At 45.8% G+C, this 27,149-nt stretch overlaps 1 protein-coding gene across 1 annotated transcript; it reads left to right on the top strand.

The window, feature by feature from the left end:
• Positions 1-730: 730 nt before the first annotated feature.
• Positions 731-23,336, top strand: VAMP2 (vesicle associated membrane protein 2). Its single transcript, XM_061588146.1, has 5 exons — positions 731-918; positions 15,763-15,889; positions 18,676-18,834; positions 19,269-19,320; positions 20,755-23,336. Coding segments are annotated over exons 1-5 (357 nt in total). The 5' UTR covers positions 731-916; the 3' UTR covers positions 20,772-23,336.
• The last annotated feature ends 3,813 nt before the right edge of the window (positions 23,337-27,149 follow it).

The following is a 27,149-nucleotide window of genomic DNA, read 5'->3' on the forward strand; positions in this document are numbered from 1 at the left end:
TACTTGGAAGGCTTGATGAAACAAAGGTCTTCAATAGATGCTAAAAGGACATAGAGATGGTGCCTGTCTTATATGGGATGGCTGGGAGTTCCAGAAGGTAGGTGCCACCCCAATAAAGGCCCAAGTTGACACAGTGAAGAACAGATAGGATGGTCATCTGCATGATGCTCCTGGAGAATGCAGTGGTCACAGGGCATGTAGGATGAGACAGCCTTAGGTTCCCTCCTGGAAAACAGCCACTGTGAGTCCATGGGGCTTGTATCCGTCTTATGTGTAACTGCCTTCCTGCATTTTTATTAAAGTGCAGTCTATAACCAAAGTCAACAAATGGGTCTAACCTCTACTTTTTAAGAGAGCCATCCAAGCCTTCAGAGAGAGGTTAAGAGCCACGCATAGAAGGAGGTGCTTCAATGGGCGGTTCTTTTTGGTTTTGTTTTACACTACCATTGTGCGATTAATCAATGGGATTTTTTTTAAAAAAACGTTTCATTAGGCCAGGATAGTGAATTTATTTCCTCAGATTCTGAGGGGAACCTGCCACGACATACCTTGTGGCATGTTTGTCTTTCCCCTCTTTCTTTTATCGTTCCCCTTTTCCCTGTTTTGTTTTTTTAAACACCCAAAGAGGCTGTTGAGTCATTTTGGGGTATAATTTGAAGGCCTGTTGTGGAGAAGGAGGAGAGGCACGCCAAGATGGCCGCCGCAGGTGCCTTTTTCTCTCGCCCTCCCCTTGCCCCGCCCTCCGCCTCCTCTCCCCTCCCGCGAAGTGCCCGGATGTGAGCAGCCCAACCGCCATCTTCCCGCCTCAGCTGGAGAGATCCGCAGCGTTCGGGGAGAGCGAGAGTCCAGCCGCCGCTCCACAGTCCCTGCCGAGCCGCCCCGCCCCGCCAGCCCGTCTCCCTCAGCATCCCGAGAGATGTAAGTAGCGCTCGGAGCGAAGCTCCCGGTGGTCTTTCAGGTGCATAAAGGCAGGTGCCTGTTAAGGTTTCGGGGGGGGGGAGAAAAAAAGGCTTCGCCGCCCACGCTGTGGACCCGCTGCTGTGTCTCCCTCTCTCTTTTTTGGTGTGAGCAAAGGGGGCGGATCCTTGCAAGGAGATCGGTGGCGTGCAATGACCCCCGGCCCCCCTTGCATGAGGGCTTGTGCGTTATGGGTTGGGTCTCCCATTTCGGGGAGGGGGCGGCGATGGGCTTGGCATGGCTTTCCCGCTTTTGCCAAACAGGTTTAGGGCGTTGGGAACGGAATGGTGGAAATATTTGTCTCGGGACTCCACCCGCACGTTATCCTTTTTCTTTCTCTCTCTGTTCTCCCACCCACACATCAGCCTAAGGCGATTCCTTGGGGAAGGAGGGGTCGGGGCGAGGAGGTGCTTTGGATTCCCTCAAGGGGGCACGTCCGCCCTCCCTCTTCTCCAAATTCATATATTTATGCAGGCAAAGGAATCAGCTGGTTGCATTGCTGCATCTCTTGCCTCAACCCCCCCCCTTCACCCTGGGGGAGAAAGCAAAATAAGGATGGAGAGAAATAAACAACCTGTAACGTTGCATTTTTCGTAAGATCGCTGGAAATAAATGAGGTCATCTTGTATGGGCCTTCTGCTCCCATATATGAGTCTTTCCTTCTCTCCCTCTCCCCCCCCCCAAATCTTGTAGGGGGAGCAGGATCTAGGGAAGGTGATCTTAATAAATTGTTAGATATTCCTTCTTAATCCTGCCCCCATTCTGTTTCTTCCAGATTTGATGGTGAATTAATTCCTTTTTTAAAAAAAATGATGAATGAAGCTGGAATTAAATACGTTTTAAAATCTACATGCAATCTAATAATGTTCCTTTTTTTTAATGGGAGTGCCTGTTCCCCCCCCCTTTTCTCCTCCATAAACGTACCTAGAGGCCTTTTTAACTGATTACTGTGACCTGTAAGATAGAAGTTAAAACATAATAATTAAACGGAGAAACATTTTTTGGGATCAGGATTTTCCCCACACTGCTGTCTGTGAAGGTGGAAGTGGGTATGAGTATATAAAGGAAGGGGGGATTAGAAATGTCGCTTCCCCAAGTGCATATAAAAGGCTCAGGTGGTTGAAACTGAGGAAGGGAAGAGGGGAGGATGTCTTCTGAAATCCTGGTGGACCAGATATGTTTACAGCCCTCTTTTCATTTTTCCTCTTCAGTAGACATTCAGTACAGCCCCACCATGTCTAAAATAATGGGATTTGGGGGGATGTGGTGGGGGAGCATGTTTAAGGCAAATCACCCTCCCCATGTACCCTTTTGAGTATTTTTGGATTTTTGCAGACGCAAGCAGGCAGACGGATGACGCTAAAAATACCCCTTTTCCAGGCTGTGTCACTGCCTTGATTTCCATTCAGCCTTTGATGTTTGTTTCCTTTTGGGGTGGAATGTTCCCCCTTTTTAAACAAAGACCTAAGGTGGTGTTGCTGTGATTGGCATCTTTGTGATGTGACTCCCTTTGTGTATCATTGAAAAGGTTTATAGACACCCCCCCCCCAAAAAAAGATATGGTATTCTTTCTAGAAGATACAGTTTTGTGCTGTCCTATCTGGAATTTCTCCTTAGCTCCAAAAGGGGAGGGGGAGATATTCTGGTCAAGATTGTAAGGGTGAGATTAGGGAAGGAGTGGAAAGGTCTGGTAGTTGGGGGTTCAGACAGGAAGGTTTGTGGGTAACGAAAACAGATGAGCAGGTTAATGGGTCAAGGTACAGGAGGATGGGGGGTGGGATGGATTTTTGCCCTCCATATGTAAAGCAGCATGAAATGCAGGTGCAAAAAAACACATTAGTTGTGGGTACATTTTGGGGGCTAAGGTGGTGTTGGTGGGTGTACCTGAGAAATTAGGGGTGTTGAAGGGGTAGGCAGGATAGCAGGCATGCAGAGATGTGCAAGGAGAGGCTTTGTTTGGCAGGTTCTCCTGGCAAATTGCTTTAAAAAGAGAGGAAGGGGTGGTGGCAGGGCTGGATGCTTCGACTCCGTGAGTGTGGAAATGCCGTGGTGTGTTTGGTGACAAGTGGACTGCACTCTACATGTGCTCAGGTGGTCTAACATTTCTTTGGGGCTGAAGAATGCTAAGCAGGCAGGTGGGAGAAAGGCATTTGGGTTGTGAATTCTGGGATTTTGCTTTTGAAGGCTGGCTGGGGCTGTGATGGGAGCATTCTGAGACTCAAGTTGTTTTCTGTGCCTTGTGGAGAAGTGCTTTCTTCCCTCCCCCCCCCCATTGTGGGAATATTGTGAGCTGAAACACAGAAACCAGAGAACAGCTGATAAATTAGCAGGTGATTTTGTAATGAGATTTAAGATACAGTAATAAAAATCAGCCGGTGTAAAAATTAAACTTGCCTCATTTCTTCCACAGCCATATTTGACTATGCATTTGTCCGGGTATTAATAAACGTTATGCTACACAGACCAACAGTGACAGTTTATCCATAAAAATCCAGTGATACCCACTGCTTAGCCACTGGTGATCTGCAGATCTGGATGTGAGCTTACTCCAATCTTTGATAATGTATGGGTCCACTGACCTGACTTGAATACTAAACTAGATGATACCTCACTCATGTTGTATATCTAGCATGCAAATTTAAAGAGGACAGAATTCATATGTTAATGAAAGAAGTTGATTGCATGATTATTTATAACACTTAAAAGTCTAACAGCATATTCTGAATCTGATTATAATAATTTTTATTATAAATAATTTTAGTTATACTGTACATATTCCCAGCAATCTTATCCTTTTCCCCCTGCTCTGTCTCCTCTAAGTAAATAATCTTCCCTAAAGCTTGGGTCCCCAGTTGTTGTTGGACTACAACTCTCATTATTCCTGGCCATTGACTAAGCTGACTGTGGATGATGGGAGTTTTGTTCTCAGATGTTGTTAGATTTCAAGGGTCAAAGAACTCTGATGAAGGCTGTGTACACACTATAAATTTAAAGCCCCCCCCCAGGTCCTAGGAACTGTAGTTTATCCTTCACAGAGCTACAGTCTCAGCACCCTTAGCAAACTACATTTCCCAGGATTCTTTAGTGGGAAAATGCCTTAAATGGAGGGAGCACAACTAAATTTTGTCTTTTAATATTCTTTGCACTGCATAACAGTATGTCATAGGCAGTTGTACACTCTTTTTTCCTCTGTTCTGTCTCCTCCCCATTCCATCTAGTTTTAGCTTTCCACCTCTGCGTTCATCATATTTGTTTACGTATTTATTTATTATATTTTTTGGTCATCTTTCTCACCATGGTGACCCAAAGCAACTTACACTAACAAGTTAAAAACAACAGATTTTAAAAACAATAAAACCTAGAAACACTTCTGACAAGTAAAAACCGGTTAAAAACAGATATAATCAATACAAATAAAGGGTATAAATTCTCCTTTAGAAAGAGTTGGTGGTGATTTTGAGGCTCCCAGTTCTTGCTCATATTTGAGGACTAAAATGGCTGTATCCAGAAGTAATCATGGTTAACTCCCCCTCAAAAAAACAACAACCCTTAATGTGTCCTAATGACTAGATATTTCTGATGCTGGGACTAGGAACATGAAATATTTTCCGATCCTCGGAGCAGTGATCTGTAAATTATCTGGTGCCTCTTCTTGGGGATGTGTGGGCCTTGTTTGGTTAAATCAGAGTGAGGAGGATAGTGCTGTCATCAAATACCCTCCCTCCCCTTGCCCTTCAGTCTGTTCTGTCCTCCTTTGAATGAATTAATCTTTTCCTCCGCTCCCTTTCATAGAATTATAGAATCATAGAATTTGCTTGAAGCAGTCTTGGGTTTTTTAGGTAATGAGTAATTTGGGAGGTGGGCTTTGTGGGGTGTGTGTGGGGTAAATCTCTGGTGAATGTGGAGCGTGCAAATAATTTTGAGTATAGATTGTGGGATGTAACAGCCTTACAAATAAGTCTGACAAAGTTACTAAGCCACAAGATTGTTTTACTGTCCTGCCCGTGTTAGTCATTTGTTGCCTAAGGCGCAGGCTAGGCACAAACTTGTCTAAATCTTGCCTGCCTGTTTACCTAGTGGCAGTTATCAGTGCCCTTCCCAAAGCTGCCAGCATGTTCCTTAAGCTGTATATGCATCCTCAGCTGATTCCTTGACACCTCCCCCCAAAAAGAGAGGAAAAAATCAAGGACTTGCCTAATGTAGAACAAACAAAGCCTCTTGTTCTAAGCAGCTGATAAAACAAGTACATTGTTTGTGTGGCTTTCGTGTGTTTAAAACAAGGGGATCATCAGGAGATGGTTCAAGTCATGTTCGTATCTGCTGGGAAGTCATATTTGGAGAGCTGGTCAGCCTTGCAGATAACCCCCCAGAAGAGTTAAGTAGCCTGCAGGGAGTCTTGTTCACTGGGGGACATTGTTGCTTGCCCTCACGACAGCCTCTGTCACAGGGGTGGGGAACCTTTGTCAGCTCAAGGGCCACGTTCCCTTCTGGGCAACCCTCTGGGGGCCGCATGCCGGTTGTGGGAAAAATGGGCGGAGCAACAAATGCAAATTTTGTCTTTGTGCAGTCGGTTAGTTTCCACACCCCATCCTCCATCCTGACATGATCAGAGTTCAGGGACACATTGCAGCCATACGCAAACACTCAAGGCGGGTATGAAGTAGGGCTGCAGCCTAGGGAGAGTTCTGAGGGCCAGATAGAAAGGCCTGGAGGGCCTGAGGTGTCTCCATCGCCCTCTGTTCTATGATGCAAAGCCCGGATTCCCCCCCAAATATTTGCCCCTCCTGTTCCCCTTCCCCACACTGCCACGTTCTTCTCCTCTACGTGCCTCTAAACCCCAGCCCATTTATGAGCCCCCTTTGGAAGCTTGACTTGCCACCTTTGAACCTTCATCCCCGTCTTTATCAAATTAGTTGGTGTAACAGCAATGGACTTTGGATTGGGCCCCATACATACGCCTTGGCACAGGACGCCTGATCTTTACCCACTGCTGATATTAAGCTGCTTTAACAGCAGTACGTGTCTCCTTATGGGAGAATGAATTCCTTGCGCTTATTGCCAGTCGTTTTTAAGTGTTTTGTTTCTGAAGGATCTTGGCAACACCACACACCTCTTAGCACACATTTCCTGGCAAGGTGGCTGCTGAGATTCTCTCCACGTCTTAGGGAGCATAGGCAGTTGCCCAGTTGGTCCTCCCACCCCAGTGGTGCCTACTGTGACTGGCAGCACTCTTTAGGGTCTCACCTTCTACCTGATCCTTCTAAGTGGAGATGCCAGAGATTGAAGCTGGGGCCTTCTGCATGCCAAGCAAGTGCTCTGCCACTGAGCACTGTTCTCTTTTCTGTCCCTTCCCATATAGGGAAAGGTAGAAAGTGGCCAAGAGTGCATTCTCTCATCCCATTTTCCTCTGTGAACATTAATTTATGTGTGTAGTGATTTTTCCAGGCTGCATTAGGAACCCTAGCTTGCTGGTGGCAGTAAATACTTTTGCTTGCCTTGTACCTCATAAAATAATTATATGAGGAAGGGCGCAGACGCCATTAGGCTGGGGGGGTGTCTCTTGCAGCACTTTAGAGTTTGGGGGCTCTGTTGCTTACATTTAAATCTTACATGATGTTCCGTCCATTTTCTGAAGTGTCTTTAATGGCTTTTGGAAGAAATAGATGCTGGTTGCTGTTGACCTATCTTTTCCAGAGCTAATACTACTCCCTGTGTTTTCTCCCTGGTCATGAGGACTGGAAACCTGCACTGCATGGTTTTGTCCAAGCAGGAGGGCTTGAAAAAGTTGCATGGGAAATAGCTCAGCTGAAAAAAATGAACCAGACTTGCATACTAACATGGAAGACATCTCCCTCTCCCTTGCTAATTTCTAACATTTAAGACCCAGATGGTCAGATTTTGAGCTTTATCTAGTCTCGTACCTCCCACCCCACATACCTTTGACCAGTCGTGTATGGTTCAGGGGCAGCATCTTTACTGTTATTTTTTGAAGACATTCATTCAAAGCATTCATTCAAAGGAATTGCCTGTCTTTGTGGTGGATATTTTGGGGAAAATACGTGTCATCATTTCTTTATCCCTGGAAGAAGCCGACTGCAATGAATGAGATGCTCCCTGATCAAATGTGCCTCCTGTGAAGATCTGTGTCAGGCCCGCTGTTGTTTCTCCTACACTGGCCAAAGCCCCAGGGTCGAGGCTGCCCTGTCATTCGCTTTTGTGATTCCATTATTATTTACCCATCTGGTTGCTACCCAGGCTCTTGATCAAACATCTCCTGCTCGTAAATCTGGTTTGTTTGCCGTTCTGCTCACTGAGCATCCCCTGCTTCTTGATGCTGAAGATGCTCCTCTCTACCTACCACATGTCTTGCAAGGCCTTGCCTTGCTGCGGGGGCATGTTGGGGCATACCCAAAGAATTGAAATAATAAGAATATTATGTGGGAGAGAAAAGCAAAAAAACCCTTGCTTTCAGGTATATTTGTGTCCTCGACAGATGTCAGTTTGCTCTTTTGAGATGGAAAAGTCTAAGAGGGGCCTTTGGATGTTCTTAAAAATGCAACATTTGGTGTCCTGGGAAAAATGAAATCTAGGCAAATGAGGGGTGTTTCTTATATGTATTAGCATCTTTTTCATAATTTATTCTAGGCCTGGCAGAGCACTGAAACCTTCATGCACCAAGAATCCCGCTTTGCCTCGCTCTGCCTTTTCTAGCTGCAGAAATTTAGCCACATTCACAAATCAGCCTTGACCCTGGGCTGTATCACTGCGTGTGTGGGGGAGGGAAGATCATGCGATTCACATGTGGAAAAAATAAACTCCTTGCGCATTTTTCAGTAGCATGTGAGGGAGATATCACCCCCTCCATCTCCTGCCAGATCTCTTATTTGCAGGGCATTATTATTACTGTTATTATTATTTGATTTATATCTCGCCCTTCCTCCTAGCAGGAGCCCAGGGCGGCAAACAAAAGCCCTAAAAACACTTTAAAACATCATAAAAGCAGACTTTAGAATACATTAAAGCAGAACATCTTTAAAAACATTTTTTAAAAGTTTTCAAGACATCTTTAAAAAAAGGTTAAAAACATACTGTTTTTTAAAAAAAGGTTTAAAAACATATTAAAAAGCAATTCCAACACAGATGCAGACTGGGATAAGGTCTCAAAAGGCTTGTTGAAAGAGGAAGATCTTCAGTAGGCGCCAAAAAATAACATAGATTGTCCTGTCTAATATTTAAGGGGAGGGAATTCCACAGGGTAGGTGCTGCCACACTAAAGGTCCGTTTCTTATGTTGTACGGATCAGACCTCATAAGATGGTATCTGCAGGAGGCCCTCACCTGCAGAGCGCAGTGATCAACGGGGTATATGAGAGGTAAGATGGTCTTTCAGGTATCCTGGTCCCAAGCTGTATAGGGCTTTGTACACCAAGACTAGAACCTTGAACTTGGCCTGATTTTTGTGTGGGTGAGTAGATGATGGAGGAGTATTCCATCATATTGGACCCCCACTGGCAGAGATGGATTTACCACCTTAGTGAGAAAGAAGCCTTGGGACATCCTTCCCCAGTCTGGTGCCCTCCAGTCATTTTGGATTACAACTACTGTCAGCCATGGCCAGTGCCAAGGATGATGAGAGTTGGCAGGCCAAAGCCTCTGGCGTGCACCAGGTTGGGGAAGGCTGCCTTAGAAGATGATCTCCGTAGCCTTATGGCAGAGGCAGCCAACAGGATGCCCTCCAGATGTTGTTGGACTCCCATCTCTCATCATTCCTGGTCTGCATGGCCAGGTGATCCAGGGTGATGGGAGCTGGAGTCCAAGAACAGCTGGAGGGTAAGGCTACCAGTTCCTCGTGGGTTAGGATGCTGTTTTTGTTGGCCTGTAATGCTGTCTGTGTGTCTCACAGAAAGAGGTTCTGAAAACCTGAAGAAAAGGGTTAACCGGAGCAAGAGAGAATGCCAGGTCTGTCAAGGCCAGCAGCTGGTTGGCAAGGGCAACAGCTTTGATAAGAGCAGGACTCGCAGCAGCTCTGGTGTGGGGGAATGTGGTATGGAAGGAGGACTGCGTTTGAAACACTTAATGTCAGTAAAAGACTCTTACAAAGTACTTTGCCTGGCCTGGATTATTTCTGATCGAATCTGCTTCAGTACCGGCCTTCTGGACCGTGCCAACACGCGCTGCAGCAGTTTTAACTTATTATTATCATTTTATTAGGATGACGGATTCTGAGGATGCTGAATTTCCAGGCCCCAGTGCACCCTCTGTCGAACATGTAACTGAGATTATATTATCAGAGCATAGCATTAATTAATGATACCATATTTATATTCTGGATATGTGTGTGTGGCTTTTGTAGGGCTCTTGTTTGAATCCTGCAATTTTCATGTAACGAACAAACCCTAAACGGCCAGCATGTTTCTTTCCCTCATGATTCTGAAGATAAATCTCAAAATGTTCTGTCACACACTTGAGGGTGAAGACGGTGATGGGGCAAGGTCACTCAGGAAAGAACTTTGGCCTCTTTGCTGACTTTCATTGCTTCCTCTCGTAGCAGGCCCACATCTTTACCTGACACTTTCTTAACTCTAAGCCACAATTTGTGGCCTCTGTTAGTCTGGATTTTTCTTTTTCAGAAAAGGACATGCTTGTTACGTACCATTCTCTGGAGCTCCTCCCACTTTTGTTTCTCTAGCAGTTCTCTCTGATGGATGATCCCAGCCGTCCCCTTGGCATTGCTTTGCCTGCCTCCCTGCCCTGCAGTGCATGACTGTCCCAGTGAGCAAGTGGTGGCGTCACTATCTGAGAATAGAAGGTGCTTGTGAATGTGGAGGGGGGAGTTAGTTAGGTACCGGATCTCTTTTATGAACATTTAGTTCCTCCATGTTCGATTGATTTCTTTTTCTAAAAGGAAACTCAGTTGGCGCAAGCCAAGATTTCTGAGCCCAGACCTGGCAAAATGAAGCCTTTTATTTCTATAGCTGCCAGTCAAGGCTGGGAAAATTCTGGGCACCTTGAACATTGTAGTTCAGGAATCTGAAGTGACCTGTTATCCCTCTAATCCTGGGTTGGGAGTAGGGGACAAGCATCTGCTACCCTGCAATTAGACCAGTATTCACAATTCATTTGTAATTTGAAAGTCTGGGTCCTGTTGGTTGCAAGAATTTTGGATTCTGTACATCCAGGCTCCCCAGAGCCTCTTCCTTGCCATCCTGCAACCATCTAGTATTCACAAAACTTGATCTTGGTAATGTGACTAATCTTGGTTTGTGTGACACTGTCCAGGTCTCCCTTCCCAGGGATTAAATATAGAGCCCTTGTTGTTAATCCCCATCTAATTATAGCTCCATATCTTAAACCTATCCATGTATTTATAGTGCAGCACTCTGTATGCCCATCTGACCCTCTTGAGGGCGAGGGGGAGGCTGGCTGATAACTCATTTTTAACTGATGCAAGAAGGGCTTTGGGTGTGTGTGTTGCAGTTAGCTTTATTCCAAACACTTCTTCAGTTTATTTATTCATTTAGCAAAATTTATATATAGTTTAATAATATATGAAACCTCTGAGCTGTTTCCAAAGTGAAAAACATACATTATAAGCTAAAATGACAGATTAAAATACATGACAGTTTTATGTGTCTGGGTAGGCTTGCTATATTATTTAATAAAATGTTTGTGGCATTTAAATAAAATTGGCTGGGTGCAGTGGCTGATGGGAAAGTTATGTTTGTGCTGGGTCCTAGGAAATTATGGATGGGATTTTAGCTGTGTTTGTTTTTATTTGTTTGTTCCATTTGCATCCCACCTTTCTTCCATGGTAGAACTTGAGAGGGTCCCAGGCACATCTTACATTTGGGGGCAGACCACATCCAGCCTTGCTTAGAGTCAGCAAGGTGGCTACATCTATGTGTTGTCTGGCCAAGCCCTGGGGGCGATTTTTTAAAATTTGCTGCAGTGGTCGACCAGATTCTGTACCAAGAGAAGCTGAACCTGGTGGGCTCTGTGTCTACGTTTTGCAAATTAAGCTTAGCTGTGCTTCTTGGAGACAACGGACGTCCCCATGTCCCGACTGATAGTAGTCAGTCCTGCTTGGAATGGCCTTTATGTGCAATGCCATGTTATACAGGTGCCATGTTAAATGAAAAGGTAGCAATAGAACCCAGAAGAAGGGGCAGCCTTTTGTAGACGGAGAGAGAATGTACTTTGAGCTCTAATGGAAAAGCTCTGCATGAATTAAGTTGCCTGTGGCAAGTAGGGACTTGCAGACAAGTAGAAGAAGCGTTGGCTTTTTTCTTTTTCAGGTCTTCGGTGTAATAATAACTGACAAAAGTAGTTATGTTGGAAGATGGTTTCCTGAATTTTTGAAGAGTACGAGGTTTTTTTTGTCATCACTTTCATGCAAGGCTGGTGGAATTACTATATTATTAATATTCTGCTTTTTTGAAGATTGGTAACAGAACAATTGATATCAGTTAGATAATACAATAAAGTTTTTTATGAAGGGTGAATGAAAAGGAATGCAGTTTAAAACAATTCAGCCTAAAAACAGCAATCAAATTATTTTTTTTAAAAGCAGCAGATATCATTAGTATTATTTATTATAGGTATTCATCACTTTTTACACCGAAGTGTCTCAAAATGATTTACAGGATCAAAATATCAAGAAATGTATAAAAACAGCAGTAAAACAAGACCTAAAGTACTCATCCAAATGAACACATCCTACCCATTCCTCTTAAATAATGAGCAGAGAAAGAGACCACAGGCATAACTACCCTCCAGATTAAGGGTCTGAGGCCTGGGTAAATTTTTATTTTCTTTTATTTAATCAAATGTATATAATGCTTGATTGTAATAAAATCCAAGCAGGTTACAAAATAAAATTATATAAAAATGCCTTTGCCTGGTACCTAAAAACAGATGATGGGTGGTGCCAGGTGTGCTTCCTTGGGGAGAGTGTTCTACAAGCCAGGAGCCACCACTGAAAAGGCCTGTTGTCACATCGCCACCCTCCCTCCTGCAAAGCCTATTGGAATAAGGCTGTTTTGTATTTCTGTTTAGAAGACAGGCGAGTCTCCACCAGGAGGATATCTTAGAGCCATGGCACCACCATGAAGAAAGCCATGCTTCTTGTGTTCTTTCATCTAATGCCCTTGAGATGCTGACATGAGAGCAGGATCCTTGAGGCAGATTCAGAGCCTCATTTTTAGAGGTTGGCCTCTGTCGTGACATACTGGGAACCATCTTTGAAGAGGCATTCCCTCGTGAGGATGAAATACCACTTCTCGGCTCGTGCCCGCCTCCTGCAGTGTTTAATTAAATTATTAATCACCTGATTTATATATTGCCTTTTGGGGATGATTTTTTTTGTAAGTCCATCATATTTATTCTTTTGTAAGTTCTTCATATTTAAAAGTTGTTATGATTAAAATCAACTAGGGACATCTTTTTAATCAATTGAGGAGCCATTCTGTATTTATTTATATATATAACAATTTTAAAAACCCACAACTATAAATATAAAAAGGTTTAAAATAACAGCACGTACATAAAATCAACTCAGATTCATGACAGATACCTTATTATTATTATTTATTCATTTATTACATTTATACCCCGCTTGTTCTTTTCATGGTAGAAACCCAAGGCGGCTTCCATATGGTTCCCTGGCGGTCTCCCATCCAGGCACTGACCAGACCTGACCCTGCTTAGCTTCAGCAGGTGCTGGCCTCACATGCCTTCAGACCATTAGAAGGCAAAGTTGCTCTCAGAGCGAGTTTTAGACTTCACGATCTTGCTCCCAGAGGAGTCAGTGGCGGCCACCAATTTGGAGGGCTTTAAAAAGGATTAGACAAATTCATGGAGGATATCAAAGGCTACTAGCCACAATGGCTATGCTCTGCTTCCACAGCCAGAGGCAGTACGCTTCTGAATGCCAGTTGCTGGAAACCGCAGGAGGACAGAATGCTGTTGCGCCCAGGTCCTGTTGGCAGACTTCCCATAGGCATCTGGTTGGCCACTGTGAGAACAGGATGCTGGACTAGATGGCCTGATCCAGCAGGGTTTTCTTATGTTCTTATGGCTTGTTGAAAGAGGAGTGTTTTTAGCAGGCGCCAAGAAGACCATAGAGAGGGTGCCTGCCTGATGCAGAATGGGAGGGAGTTCCAAAGGGTAGGTGCCACCACACTGTAAAGGCGTCATTCTGGCATTGTGCAGAATGGACCTCCTGATAGGATGGCATCTGGAGGATGTCCTCTCTTGCAGATCACAGTGATCAGTTGGGCATGTAGGCGATGAGGTGATCTTCTAGGACTGATCAATGAGTAGTGGCTGATTCAACTCCACGCTCTGTCCTCCATAAACAACGATGATCTCTTATACGTACCTGCAGCTTCTAAGGCAGGCTTGGGGAAAGTTGCTGCCTATTTTCTCACTTTCACAAGATTACTGAGGAAAGTTTTTGGGAACTGGGTACTCTTAGCCTGGAGAAGAGAAGACTGAAGGGGGGGGGGAGACATGACATCCCTTTTCAAAACCTGTAGAGTGGGGTTGGGGTGTGTGTGGATTAGGTGGCCTGCAAGGCCTTCCTCAACACTCTGATTCTTCCAGGCTGCGAGGCGCCCTGGGTGGGATCGTGAAGGCTCCCTTGTTCCTTCTCAGCCACATCCACCTCACAGGATCATTGTGAGGACAAAATGAGACAACATAATGTGGAGGTCTACAGCAGCATATACAGTAAAACAAAACACCATGAAAACAGTACAAAGTCCCTTTAGTCACTAGCGTGGGAAACCTGTGGCCCTTCAGGTTGACTGTTGGCCATGGTTTTATTCCGACAGGCTTTTGGACTAGGAAGATGTTTAAGATAGGGCCTCATAAGGTCTGTTGTATTCTTCTATGGTCCTATTCTTAATGTTTTAAATTGCCTTAGTATCTTAAGTGTATGTTTCATGGTTTTAATGTTGCGAATAGTTTAATTCTATTTTAATTGTATATTTTTGTATGTTTTTTACCTATGTGTAGTTTTTATTTGTAAGCCGCCCTGAGTTCCAGTTTTGGAAAAAGGGTGGGGTAAAAATAAAGATTCATTCATTCATGGTTGAGGTTGATGGGATTTGGAGTCCAACCGTGTCTGGAGGGCACCCGGTTTCCCATCCCTGCCCCTAAAGCCAATACAAGGCTTTTTTCCCTAGCCTCATTGTGGTTCAGAGGATGGGAGTTTGTAGCACCTAAGTAGGGTTTTCATCCATAAGGGACCCCCCCAACCCCTGTGCCCCCATGTGCTGCAATCATGTTTGGCACCTATAGGAGGTTTTTCTCAACAGTCGGCTGTTTTTCAAGCCTAAGAACATAAGGAGTCCTGCAGCTGGATCAGGCCAGAGGCCCCTCTAGTCCAGCCTCTGCTCTCACAGTGGCCAACCATATGCCCCAAAGGGAAGCCTGAAAACAAGACCAGAGCGCAGCAGCACTCTCCCCTCCTGCGGTTTCTCGTAACTGGTATTCAGTGTTGGAGTATTGGTAGAATTAGCAGAGTTTGGCTGAGTGTAGCTTGCTTAGCCTTTCTGTGCAGAGTGAGCGGCTGTGCCTGAGAGAAAGCAAGCTTTTACCTTGCTTTGAATCCCTGAGACTTCAGACTTTTTTCAAAATAAGAGAAGACTACTTTATTAATAGAAACACATACTTGATAGGAGAGGCTCCAATTCTACCTGTCTAAGTAAGTTGGAGGCGCAACGGCCAGGCCTGATCATTGCCTTCATGGTAGAGGAGGAAGTCAAAGGGAAGCTGTCTGTTATCCCTCAGCTGGAAGGACAGAGAGGATGGAAGTGAAGTCAGCTCTCTGAGTGTATCTGCTTTCCGTGGGAGGAAGGCAGTTGGAGGAGCACAGGTAAGGTTAGGTAGCCTTGCCAGCTGGAGGACCTTCTCTCCATCTCCCCTTAGGAATGCAAAGAGAACTAAACAGAAGGTGCTCTTGCCGCGTATCCAACATTCAGAAACATACCAGTTGCAAAACTAATTGTGGCATTTGGGGGGGGGCTTGCAATGTGCAGGGAGGGGTCAACCCTTTCCAATGTGAACCTCCCCCCCCAAAATAGCCCTGTGCGCCGCAGTTCAGATTGCAAGACTAATTGCGGTTTGGGAGTTGTGGGGTAAGGAGGGGGATGCTGTGGGCCGAATGGGCAGCCCCAGGGGGCTGGGGCTGGCTTGTGTGCCAGCAATTCCCCCACTTTTTCTGTTGGAGGGCTTGTACGTGTTAACTACATTTTGTAATCGGAGGCCCTTCTTTGTGTGCCCCCTTCATGGGAGCTCGGAGGGCAGCAACATGAGATTGGGCCTTTTAAGTGGTGGCTCCCCAGCTGTGGAATACTCTTCCCAGAAAAGTCCCCCTCGCAACATTGCTTTCAGTCTTTAGGCACCAGGTAAAGATGTTTTTATTCACCCAGGCATTTTCCTCCTGATTGGTGTTCATCTTTTAGTTGGGTGGGGTAGGATGTGTCCTTTTGTTGGATGAACATTTTTAGTTAATAATGTGTGCGATTGCTGTTTTTTTAATTGCAGATGCAGTTTATATGGTGTATTAGATGCTTTTAAAAATTTTAAGTTGCTTTGAGACAAAACTTCTGTGGCAAGCAACAAAGACATATTTCTGTTGTTTGATGAAAACTGCCTTGCTGTGCCCTCCACATTTTGACAGTCTAAGCCACTGTGCTGTATTTCCAAGAGAGTTGGGAACTATAATGTAGGGAAAACTTTTAAAATGACAGGAAAGGTTGTGGGGGGAGTTATTCACCATCCTTCTGCCTCTTGCCTCCAGGTCGGCTCCTGCTGCTCCTGCCACCGCACCCCCTGCTGCCGGAGGAGAGGGGGGCGGCCCTCCTGCCCCACCCCCCAATCTCACCAGTAACAGAAGGCTGCAGCAAACGCAGGCTCAGGTTGATGAGGTGAGTAATGCTTGTGTGCATGTGCATTTGTGATGTAGGAAGGGGGGGTTAGGAGGAGATAACGCTTCTCCCCACCACCTCCGTTGGAGAGGGAGGGTATGTGAGAAAGGGGGGGGGAAGAGAGATTTGTATCCATTGCAACCCTTTTGTGTGTGTGAGAGAGGTTCTCATTTTTCTTTCCCCCCCCCCCAAACTATGTTAAGAGATCTGGAGGTGGCATAAAAATTCTATAATATTGCTCTTAGGAAATGGATTTTATCGTAATGCTCATTTTGTATTTCTTCTGGACTGGCTCACTGGCTCGAGTGATGCTGTTTATATGGCACCAATGCACAACAACAAAATAGAACCCGTGACAGAAGGAGCTTGCCGTCTACAATTCGACACCAGGGGAGGCAGCACAGAAGGGGGAGGAAGACTGAGGACAGGCAAATGGGGGAAGAATTGTCAAGCAGCTGTCACACAAGCCTAGTAAGGAACTTAGGAAGCGTGCCTTATAGCTAGCTAGTTACTGTCTCCTTTGTGTGGCGGCAGTTCTCCAGGCTCTTGGGCAGAGAAAGGGCTTCTCTATCATTTACTGCCTAGTCCTTCTAGCTGGACTTGTCGGGGATTAAACCTAGGGCCCTCTGCATCCTGGGCATCTGCGCTGCCACTGCTTCTGTTCGATGTATGCTTAACAGTGGCTTGGGTTGTAGAGGTAGGGATATGTGGCCCAAGTGTGTGCCTAGATGGCCCTCTGGCTAACTCCCAACATTTTGCACCCTTTGAGCACACTGGAAACTGCTTTAGTACCAAATTTGAACCATGGTGCATCTAGGCTGGCTGTGCTGGCTGGGGCTGATGGGAATAGTAGTCCAAACCAGAGCTTGGGAAAGTTACTTTTTTTGAACTACAACTCCCATCAGCCCCAGCCAGCATGGCCACTGGAGTGGGCTGATGGGAGTTGTAGTTCAAAAAAGTAACTTTCCCAAGCTCTGGTCCAAACATCTCAAGGGCATCAGGTGGGGGATGGCTGATCTCTGATGGGCAGCAGCAGCTCTCCAAACTCGTAGGTCTGGCCCAGTCTGACTACCCAGGCTCCTTCGTAGCTGCAGGTGCCAGGGATTGAACTCGGGGTCTTCTGCCTGCAAAGCTGGTGCCCTGCTCGCTTCCTTCCTTGTTCATGTTGGAGTGGTGCCTCCCATTTGATCTAGCTCTCTGTAAACAACTTGAGGATGATTCCTAGGAATCTGAAATATTCCTCCCTCCCTCTGTAAGATAAGCCAAATTCTTGTGGGCTGAGTGCTGGTAGGGAGAAGCTTAACATAGGAAGCTGGTTTGTTCTGAGTCAGACCCATTGGGCCTCTAGCTCAGTGTTGCCTACTGACTGGCAGTCGCTCTCCAGGATTTCAGAGAGGCGACGTTCCCAGCCCTGCCTGGGGAATCCATCAGGGATTGAACCTGAGACCTTGCGGACCCAAGCAAGACACTCTGCTGCTGAGCTGCAGCCCTGCCCCAGACATCCTGAGCCTGTGGACAGATTCTGTGTCCAGTATTAGTCCTATTCAGAGTAGACCCATTAAAAGTAATGGACGTGACGGGCTCATTGATTTCAGTGGAACTACTCTGAGGAGAGCGTAGTTAGATGTGACCCTATATTACAGATTTTGGCTGTACTTGTCAGCCAGACTTGATTCTCCTCCCACTCCGGGGAGGGCTCTGACAACTTGGAGGAGGGGCAGAGAAAGTCCCTCGTGGACTTTTGAGGTGGTCAGAAATCAGGCACGTCTCTTTCTCTCATGAAGAATGTTTAAAACACTTCTGCTGTGCTTTCCGAACATGTGGGCTCAAGGTAGCTTCCAGCAGAAGAGCATGACACAATAAAAAGACTAATAAGCTGGTAAAAACAAGTGGACGGAAGTCAGCAATGGCGTCAACAGCAGCAGAATTTGCAGGGCAAAAAGGTTGTGATGTCATTTAAGCAAAAGCCTAGGAAAGAATTTTTATTTCTTTCTCAAAAGCCTTTTTACCCCACTCTAAAAGCTGAAAAGACTCCGAAAGCAGCTTTACAGATCAGTTTTAAAAAATGTACTGTCTCTGCCCACAGACTCGCAATCTAAAAGATGTGACAGAAGGACATAAGGATGGGGAGGGAAGAGGAAAAAAGCAAGCACATGTACCAGCTCTTAAAGTTGGTTGGGGAACCTGCAACCCTCCAGATGTTGCTGGACTACAGCTCCCATCATCCCGGACCATCGGCTATGCTGGCTGAGGCTGATGGGAGTTGGGAGTCCAACAAGAAGAAGAACACCTTGCTCCTTAGGCCTGCCTTCCAAGTTACAGATCTCGTAGTGATCAGCTGGGGTGGGAACAGTTCAGGTAGCCCTGATGGGATGGCTGCTGCCAGTTGGCATGGGGGGGGGGGAGCAAGAGCTGCTGGCGTCTCAGCAGCTGCGATGGAATAGCCCTGCTTCCATTTCCTCCTACTACTTCTCAGCCTGACAAAATTCAAAGTTGCCTCTTGGTACTTTAGGCCTTTCCTCCCGCCCCCCAGTGCATGGTGCAATGAGAGAGAGAGAGAGACAGAGACTCTGCTGCACGGATCCTTTGCATGCCTGTGAGGTCTTGAGGTTGGGGTGAGGCGTCTCTCCTGCAGAGTCCTCTCTGGTGGGCGGAGGAGGGTCGTGGGGGTCTCACGGTACGATAGTCGCTGAAAGGAAATGGCAAGTCTGCAGCTGTATTGGTGGGCTCCTGAATATAACCTTTTCTCTGCTTCGTGTTTCTTTTTTCCCCCTTTCCTGCTGCAGGTAGTGGATATCATGCGCGTGAACGTGGACAAGGTGCTCGAGAGGGATCAGAAACTCTCGGAGCTGGACGACCGCGCTGACGCACTGCAGGCTGGAGCATCCCAGTTTGAAACCAGTGCAGCCAAGCTCAAGCGCAAGTACTGGTGGAAGAATCTAAAGGTAATGTGAAAAGAGGGAGCAAATGGCATCCTTTTAATGGGCTGCTAAAAGTCCTTTGGCCCCGTTGCCCCCCTGTCTTGTGAAAATGGTCACGCAGGACTGAATTGGAACAAGCAGTTCAGAAGTACTTCATCCTGGAATCTGTGTTTTCATCTCCAGACTTATAATAGTGAAGAGTGAGTGGATCTCTGAGCATATGCGGAGTCCAGATTCCTCTTGCTGAATAAATATGTGTGAAATTTGGAAGAAAGGGATGCGAACAGGGGTAGAGGTTTCAGATTGTCTTGTTTCTGAGTAGGGCTCAGCTGTGGAGTCTGCCTCAAAAACCAGTCCTTCTTATCTCTGCTGGTTCCCCGAGACCCATTGCATCTCATCAGCACCTTTTCCAGTTCTTGCCCTCAACTCTTTTTTTCCCTTCTTCTCTTCTGTTGCAGATGATGATAATTCTGGGGGTGATATGCGCCATAATCTTGATCATTATCATCGGTGAGTTCCGCTATTGTAGTGAGGCCAGTTTGTTGGGGGGAGGGGGTTCAGGCAAGCTTCACCATGGAAATCTTTTCAGGGGGACCCTTTTTCTTCCCTCCTGGTGGCCCATCTTCCTCTAAATTTACTTATTAATTATTAAATGTATATACTGCTCTTTCTCTCAGAATGAGCTCAGGGCAGCAAATAACAAGCAATGAACTTTTTTAAAAAAAAAATCTTAAAAACAAAACATTTTTAAAAACATCTTAAAAACAATTACAATACAGATGCAGACTAGGATAAATTGTGAGGGCATTTTGTTTTTCCGTGTGTGTGTCTTGTTGCGTGGATATTGGTTAATTCCTGGGTGATCTTGCCTTCTGGCGTGGAATCAGATTATGTTGGCATCAAGATACTGGACTAAATGGACTTCTGCCCTGATCCAGAGGGTTCTTCTGCGGATTCATACTGTAGTCCTAAACGCTCTCCTTCCTTAAGTTAGTGCTCTCCAGATGTTTAGGACTACAACTCCCATCAGCCCTAGTGCTGGCTGGGGCTGATGGGAGTTGTAATCAGAACATCCAGAGGGCACTAACTTGCTTGGTTGGGGAAGGCCTGCTATACACACTTAACTTGGGAGTAAGCCCCATTATACCCAGTTATGACTTTGGTCTGAGTGGACATGTGTACGATTGCACTGTCAAGTTCCTTTCTGACTGAAGGTTCTGTACCTTTACTATAGCCGATGCCAGTGAAAAATAGGAGAGGACCTGATTCGAATTCTGTCCCTGCCTTGCCCTCCCTCTCTGGCCAAACATACAAGTCTGTCTTTCTCAGCCCCCTCCTTCCAGTGTGCAACATGAGCTCGCTTATACCGACCTACCTTATAGGGTGGTTGTAAAATGTGCAAGAAGAGTTGTATGTAATGATTCTGACTTAGCATTTTGGTAGATAAATCCAGAACCTCTTTTTCAACACTCTTTGAAAGTGCTGTACAGTAGGGCTCCACTCATAAGGCGGGTTATGTTCCAGACCCTTGCCTAAAAGTGAAACCCGCCAAAAAGCAGAACTCCTTCAATAAAATGGCGCCCAAAGCCTGAAAAACACCATAAAAGTGGAACAAGCACTGTATGAGTGGGGCCTTACTCTAATTCTAGCTGCCGTATTAGTGGGCCGCTGAAAAGCAGGGCTGTACTGTATAAACATCAACAGGGGATGGGTTGAGGCGGAGGGAGTTTTATTTGGCACTTGGCATCTACTTCGGGAAAGTGTTAAGGTAGAGTTGGCAGCTTCTGTGTGTGCATGCATGCATTTCGTGAGCAACTTGTGCCCGCCACCTCAGGACCACTTTGCGGCACTGTTTTGGTCACAGTTGTGTTGAAGTGATGTGGTGCAGGGCTGGCTGAATCTCTTGAGATGATTGACAATCCTCTTTTCTCTCCCTCGTTGCAGTTTACTTCAGCTCCTAGTGGAATTTACGGAGCCATGTCCCATCCAGGAGCAGCGGCCGGGAGAGGCATGAGGGGCAAAGCATCCCCCCCTCTAGATCTCAGCCATATCTTCCAGCCCCGCCTCCCCCCCATACATCCCTTACACCCGCCCTTCCCAGACCCGATCCCCACCCCAGTGTGTGTGTGCATTGCGTGTGGGTGTCTTGTAAATAGCCTGATTTGTTATTTATACATATATATATATAATATAATATTATATTTTGTCTGTTTGTAGATTTATTACTAGACTTTCCATGTGTCATGGAATCTTCCCTTCCTTTCTTCTGCCAACCCCTAACTTCTCTCTCTGACAGTGTTTTTTCAGTGTCTTGATTTTTAACTAAAATCTTCAAGGACCAATAATTCCCTGTGATCCAAAGTTCCCTAACCCTTCTCCCAATTAGCTGGGCTCAGAAACTCCTAAACATCCACCACCACCACCTTTTTCCAAAACGGCCATCTGGGTACTAATGGCCATGTGTCTTGGATTGTGGATCCTCCCCCCTCCTTTCCTTTATATGTCTGAAATTTCAGGACTTTCAGTAGGAAGTGTGAGGTCTTGAGAGACTCTTGCTGCCTATAAGTGCTGCGACTTCCGACTGGACTGTGGTGTCAAATGTCAGGAATTTCTTTGCCAGCTCTTCCCTTTTTTCTGTCAACACCCCCCCCCCCCCGGGAAGAATCTGCGCTCTTTGTGATCTTCTGTAACATTCCTGGAGTTGTGCTGTGTGATGTATCTTCAGAGTAACCAACACTACACCTTATCACCCCTCAGATTCAGGGGCCAGTGCTGTGCAAGAATCCTGCAACAGCCGTCTTGGCTCCATGCTTCATCCTCTGAATAAAGGAGAGGCAGCTGATTTTCCTGCCATAAATATCCTAAATGAAAACTGCCTCTTTTTAAACAAACAAGGTAGTAATGTGTACATTCCACTCCAGTAAAGAAGGTGAGGTTATTTAAGAACAGGAGGGGATGGTTGTCCACATGCTTTCCAGAATAACCCCCAATACCTTCTCTTGTTGCGTTCACTGCCTATTTGTCTGGAATTGGGTTGTGTTCATGTGTGTCTTCGGGTAGCGAGGAAGAGGGAGTGTGGCTTTTAGTTCCTTTCAGAAGTGTGCGTATGAGTGGGGAAGCATATTGAAAGCACAGATAACTTTAGCAGATTTGATGTCATGTAATACAGGGATCAGGAGGGGGGGTTATTTAAAGTTGGTGTGTGGAGCATTGCTGTTTAATAATCTCCAGCATTAGAAAAGATCCCCTCTCTCCAGTCCTGAGAATTAAATTTGGGTAGGCACATTGTATGTTTGTGTCTTTGCCCTATAGTGAAATAATGACTTTTTATGGCTGCTCTTTCAGCTTCTGAAAGGAACTGCTGGCAAGGAAGGAGGCTGCGTGTAGTACGTGTGTGTGAGTGGAGAGGCTGAGTAGGGCGGAGGAGAGCTTGAATACTGGCTGTCTGGGGGAACCCCTCTCTGCCCCCACTTTTCCTTCCTCATCCAAGTTCAGCCAGATCAGCTTCGCAAACTTTGTAATTGTGATATTGTGGTGAGTGACACCCTCCAAATCCCTGTGTAGCACAAACTGCCACCTTCCTTGGCCTGTTTATAAAGTCGGCAATATGTGACCCTTTAATTTTTTTGGTACATCTCCCCCTCCCTTCTCTCCTCCTCCTCCTCCCCCCCTTTCTCCCGAGGGGGGGGTGGGAGAAAGATTTTCCCGATTGACTCTTCTGTTCCAATTGCTTCCTCGAGACCAAGGAATTTCAAGAGGAATGAAGAGAGGAGCAACTTCTTGGGACACCACGGCTTGGCAAGTTGGGCGCCCATGCCAGTTTGGAGGGAAATCTTGGCATGCGGCTGCCCCGCTGGCAAAGAATGGGTGGTGGGACAACGCACGTTGGGAGGGGGCTAGCAGCCTGATAACGTCCTGGCTCCTGAGATGGAGGGAACCACCGAGCCAAGGGCGTTAGATGACTAGCTCCCAGCTCCCTTCCGACAGCTTGCTGAGAAGGTTGCTGGGGTCTGCTTTGGTGGGTGTCTGGATTGTGAACTGCTGAGGAAGAGATTCCTGAGGGGGGCAAGGCTTTTGAGGTATCTCCTTGAATAACAAGTAGCGATAGTGAGAGTGCAGGTCCTTGACGCATCGTCTTCCATATGTACTGTGGAGAAGGGTGTGTTTGTTAAGGCAGTAGTATGGGGGGGGGAGAAGAGGCTGCATTTCCCTAGCTGGACAGCAGGTGTCACTGCTGCTCTCCAGCTGTCGGCACAGTCCTCCAGTTCACCAAGAAAATCTTTGGTGGGGAGAGGGATGAGTTAAGATGGAAAGAAATAATTCTAAGGAGTGTGATAGAATTGGGGGGGGGGGTGAGGAAGGGCCCTTTGTTTTGTTGTTGCCCCCTCTTCCTCAGCAGGCCTGGGTTATGCAGAAAGGGATTGGACCTATTATGGACATACCCAGGAGTGACCATGTTGTGAAAAAAAATGAAATTTGGAGAGGGGGAAAATCGTACAATAAATGTCCTGTGGAGAACGCCCAAATCCGTGTCTTGTTTGTCTGTCTTAGAAAGAGCTGGTATCTGCCATGAGTCTCGTGCAGGAAGTATTCACTGGGAGCCCCCCCCCAAAGGAAGGGGGGGAGGAAGAAGAGTGGGCTTAGTGGGCTGAAAAAAATCAGTAATAAGTAACAATGGATGAGTTGTTGGCACAGTTAGTTACCTAACATGCAAGAAGAGGTGAAAAATTTCCAGGAAGGGGCTTTTGGGGGGGATGCGCATGCAGGGGAGTAAACTGAAATGTTTTGGGGAAACAGAAATAAATGCAGCCCTTATTTTCTTTTCAGTTACAAACTTTGGGTTGTATCCTGTCCTAGCCGTACTGAAGTTAATAGACAGGCCTAACTTAGCTTCATTCATTTCAGTGGGTCTGCTCTTAGGGCTAGCACTGGCTTCCAACCCTTTATTGCACTACTTTTTAATAACATAACAATGCATTATGTAGAGCTTGGCCCATAAATGTGCCTAAGGTTTTATTCAAATAATTTGAGATGAAGCAGCAAGTTGTTGTAGGCTAAAGGCTGTGTCCAGCTGGGGCTCTTCGGTGAGTCAGCCTTGCAAGGGCTTTTGATCCAGTGAAGGCATCTGCAGGCAGAAGAGGAAGGGAAGGCATTTTTGCTGATTCCCTTTGCAACGCCCCCTCCCCAGTGGAAAACTGCAAAAATTGCCTTGTCTCCAATGAAGCCGCAGCACAAGAAGCACTAGAATCAGAATAGTAGAGTTGGAAGGGGCCTACAAGGCCATTGAGTCCAACCCCCTGCTCAATGCAGGAATCCAAATCAAAGCATTCTCGACAAATTGCTGTCCAGCTGCCTCTTGAATGCCTCCAGTGTCGGAGAGCCCACTACCTCTCTAGGTCATTGGTTCCATTGTCGTATGGCTCTAACAGTTGGGAAGTTTTTCCTGCTGTCCAGTCAAAATCTGGCTTCCTGCAACTTGAGCCCATTATTCCGTGTCCTGCACTCTGGGATGATCGAGAAGAGATCCCGGCCCTCCTCTGTGTGACAACCTACTTGAAGAGTGTTATTCTATCTCCCCCCAGTCTTCTCCAGGCTAAACATGCCCAGTTCTTTCAGTCTCTCCTCATAGGGCTTTGTTTCCAGTCCCCTGATCATCCTTGTTGCCCTCCTCTGAACCTGTTTGTCTGCATCCTTCCTGAAGTGCGGAGACCAGAACTGGACGCAGTATTCAAGAACACTAGTTGGGTTCCATGTTATGGCACTTGCTGCCCTGGGTCCTGGCAGGATGGGCAGGATACAAGTAAAAATATAAATACTTCACACATTTGGGGTTTTGCCTGTTGGAAAACAACAAGGGCGGGAAGAGTCAGTTTAAAGAGGAACCATCAACATTGTATTAAGCAAAATTGTGTTTTTTTTATACATGCTTGGAAACAGCAGTCAGCCTAACCCAGAAACAGAAGAAATGATACCAAAACAAATTCAGCCTGTAACTCCATCAGGAGACTAAAATGGTTGTATGCACTGTTAATTATCAATCCCTCTTTTAAGCTGTTCCGAATCATCTAAAATAAATTATATACATTACATTTATATCATGCTTCCTCCAAAGAGCTCTCAATGGTGTATATGTTTCTCTTTCCCCACCCCATTTTATCCTCACAGCTCTGTGAAGTAGGTTAGGCTGAAATAATGGTGACTGGCCCAGGGTTACCCATTGAGCTTTGTGGCTGAGGGGCTTTGAACTGGTCTCCCAGTTCCTAAATAACACTATTTTTTCCAGGGCTGTGGAGTCTTGAGTCAGGAGCAATTTTGGGTGGAGTCGGTAGAAATGTACCGATTCCGACTCCTTCATAAATGGCAAATGTATATTAACTAGTAATAACAAATTTACTGTAGTAAAATGGTAGCACAAGGCATTTCATCACCACCACGTGAATCCAGAGCTTGGAAGAGTTACTTTTTTGAACTACAACTCCCACGAGCCCAATCCCTGGGGCTGATGGGAGTTGTAGTTTAAAAAATAACTTTTCCAAGCTCTGGATTCATGTGGTGGTGATGAAATGCCTTGTGCTACCATTTTACTACAGTAAATTTGTTACTACTAGTTAATATACATTTGCCATTTATGAAGGAGTCGGAGTCAGACAGTGGAAAAATAGAGGAGTCGGAGTCGAAGGTCTGGTGTACTGACTCCATAGCCCTGGTTTTTTTCCCCTTGCCTAACATAAATTGGCTTTTGAGTTGTCCATGCCTGATGGCTATGCTCTACCTCCATAGGTACAGGCAGGATGCTTCCAAATACTGGTTTCTGGAAACCAGGAGGGGAAAGTATTTCTGGCTCGTAACTCTACAGGTGTAAGGGTTTGTAGTTGAAAGGGTGGCATTAAAATTTAAAGTATAAATCAAAAGATATCCGCAGCCAAAATTAACAAAACATTTTCTAACAATCCAAAATTAGAGGTTTTCTAGTTCTGTAGGGGGGCAAGTCCCAACTTAGTACAGAAGAAGACTATCCATTCTTTAGGCCAAGGTGTCCATCTTTGCAATTCTCAAGTCTTTTATTAATCATGTCTCCTTGATTTCATTTAGTATGTGATTTCCAGCATCTTGCAACTATAATTCTAGTTGTGACAAGTTTGAAATGTCAATTTGAGTCAATATTTTGAAAATTGATAAAATCCTGCAGCCTTTCAACTTAAGGCATTCCCTGATAGATATGGCAAATCTTGCCTCAATATGCAATAAAGGTTTTTAAATAAATGCACACACACATTCTTTTAAAATCAAATTTCACCAGATGCCCTGACCTTTTCCATCCTCTCAACCCAAAGTGGGAATCTTGAAACATCAGCTTTGATTTAGCATTTTGCCCCGCACTCATGTCATAGTCAAGAGCCTGGGCATCTTCCAGACAATGATCTCAAAACATTTTTATACCTACCTATTTGGTTGCCAAGGATAGAGGGAATTAAGATATTTTTATTGGCCTGAGTTTGCGAGACATTTATTGTTATAGTCAGGGGTGTCGTCGTTTGGGGTCTCAAGGGGTCTTAGACCCTTTCATATTTTTGGAGCAGGGTCCCTTAGTCTCCAGCATCCTACAAGCCAATAAGCATGAAAGGGGAGTGTGTTAGCTACTGAGAAGAGTCTTCTAACATGCTTCCTTGTCTTTTCATGCTGATTGGAGTCAGAGTGAAAATTGTGAAAAGACGTGAATCAGCCACTGGGAAGACTCTTCTCAGTAGCCAACACTCCACTTTCATGTGTATTGGCTCTGAGGGACGTAAGTTGATTAGCAAGGATCTCATTCTCTACCCAGCAGAAAATAAGGGGGGAGGGCAAATGGCTGTGATATCATGAAAGGACCCTGCACTTCTGAATTTGCCACTACTGGTTATAGCACAATCTGCCCAGTGTAGGAGAACACAGTCTAAATTTTGACATCGGGGAAATGGGAAGGGAGGTGAAGACTGAGGTAAACAGGAAAGCAACCTGTGCCAGTTTCAGTTAACACATGGTTAGGCTTAATAATTATAGGGTAAGTTACAGTAGGACATTGCATCTAGGAGATTGTGCCAACAGCTTCATGGACAAGGTGAGTTTAAATGAAGCAAGAGTTGGCATTGTGGGGTGTTTAGGGAGGCAATTGCAAGCATACCAGGCGCCACAGTTGAATAATAGATCCAGATTGCTGTGCAGAGTGAGGCGGCAGCCCTGGGCAGCAGATGCTGAAGAGCAGGGAATAGCATCAAGGTGCTGGAAGAGGAGAGCTCTGTGTGCTATGCGGCTTGCCCTCGCCCCCTAAACTTGCCTGCTCTCTGGTGCAGTGGAAGATG

The sequence above is a fragment of the Rhineura floridana genome, chromosome 11 (assembly GCF_030035675.1).
Source record: "Rhineura floridana isolate rRhiFlo1 chromosome 11, rRhiFlo1.hap2, whole genome shotgun sequence".
Lineage (NCBI taxonomy): Eukaryota > Metazoa > Chordata > Lepidosauria > Squamata > Rhineuridae > Rhineura > Rhineura floridana.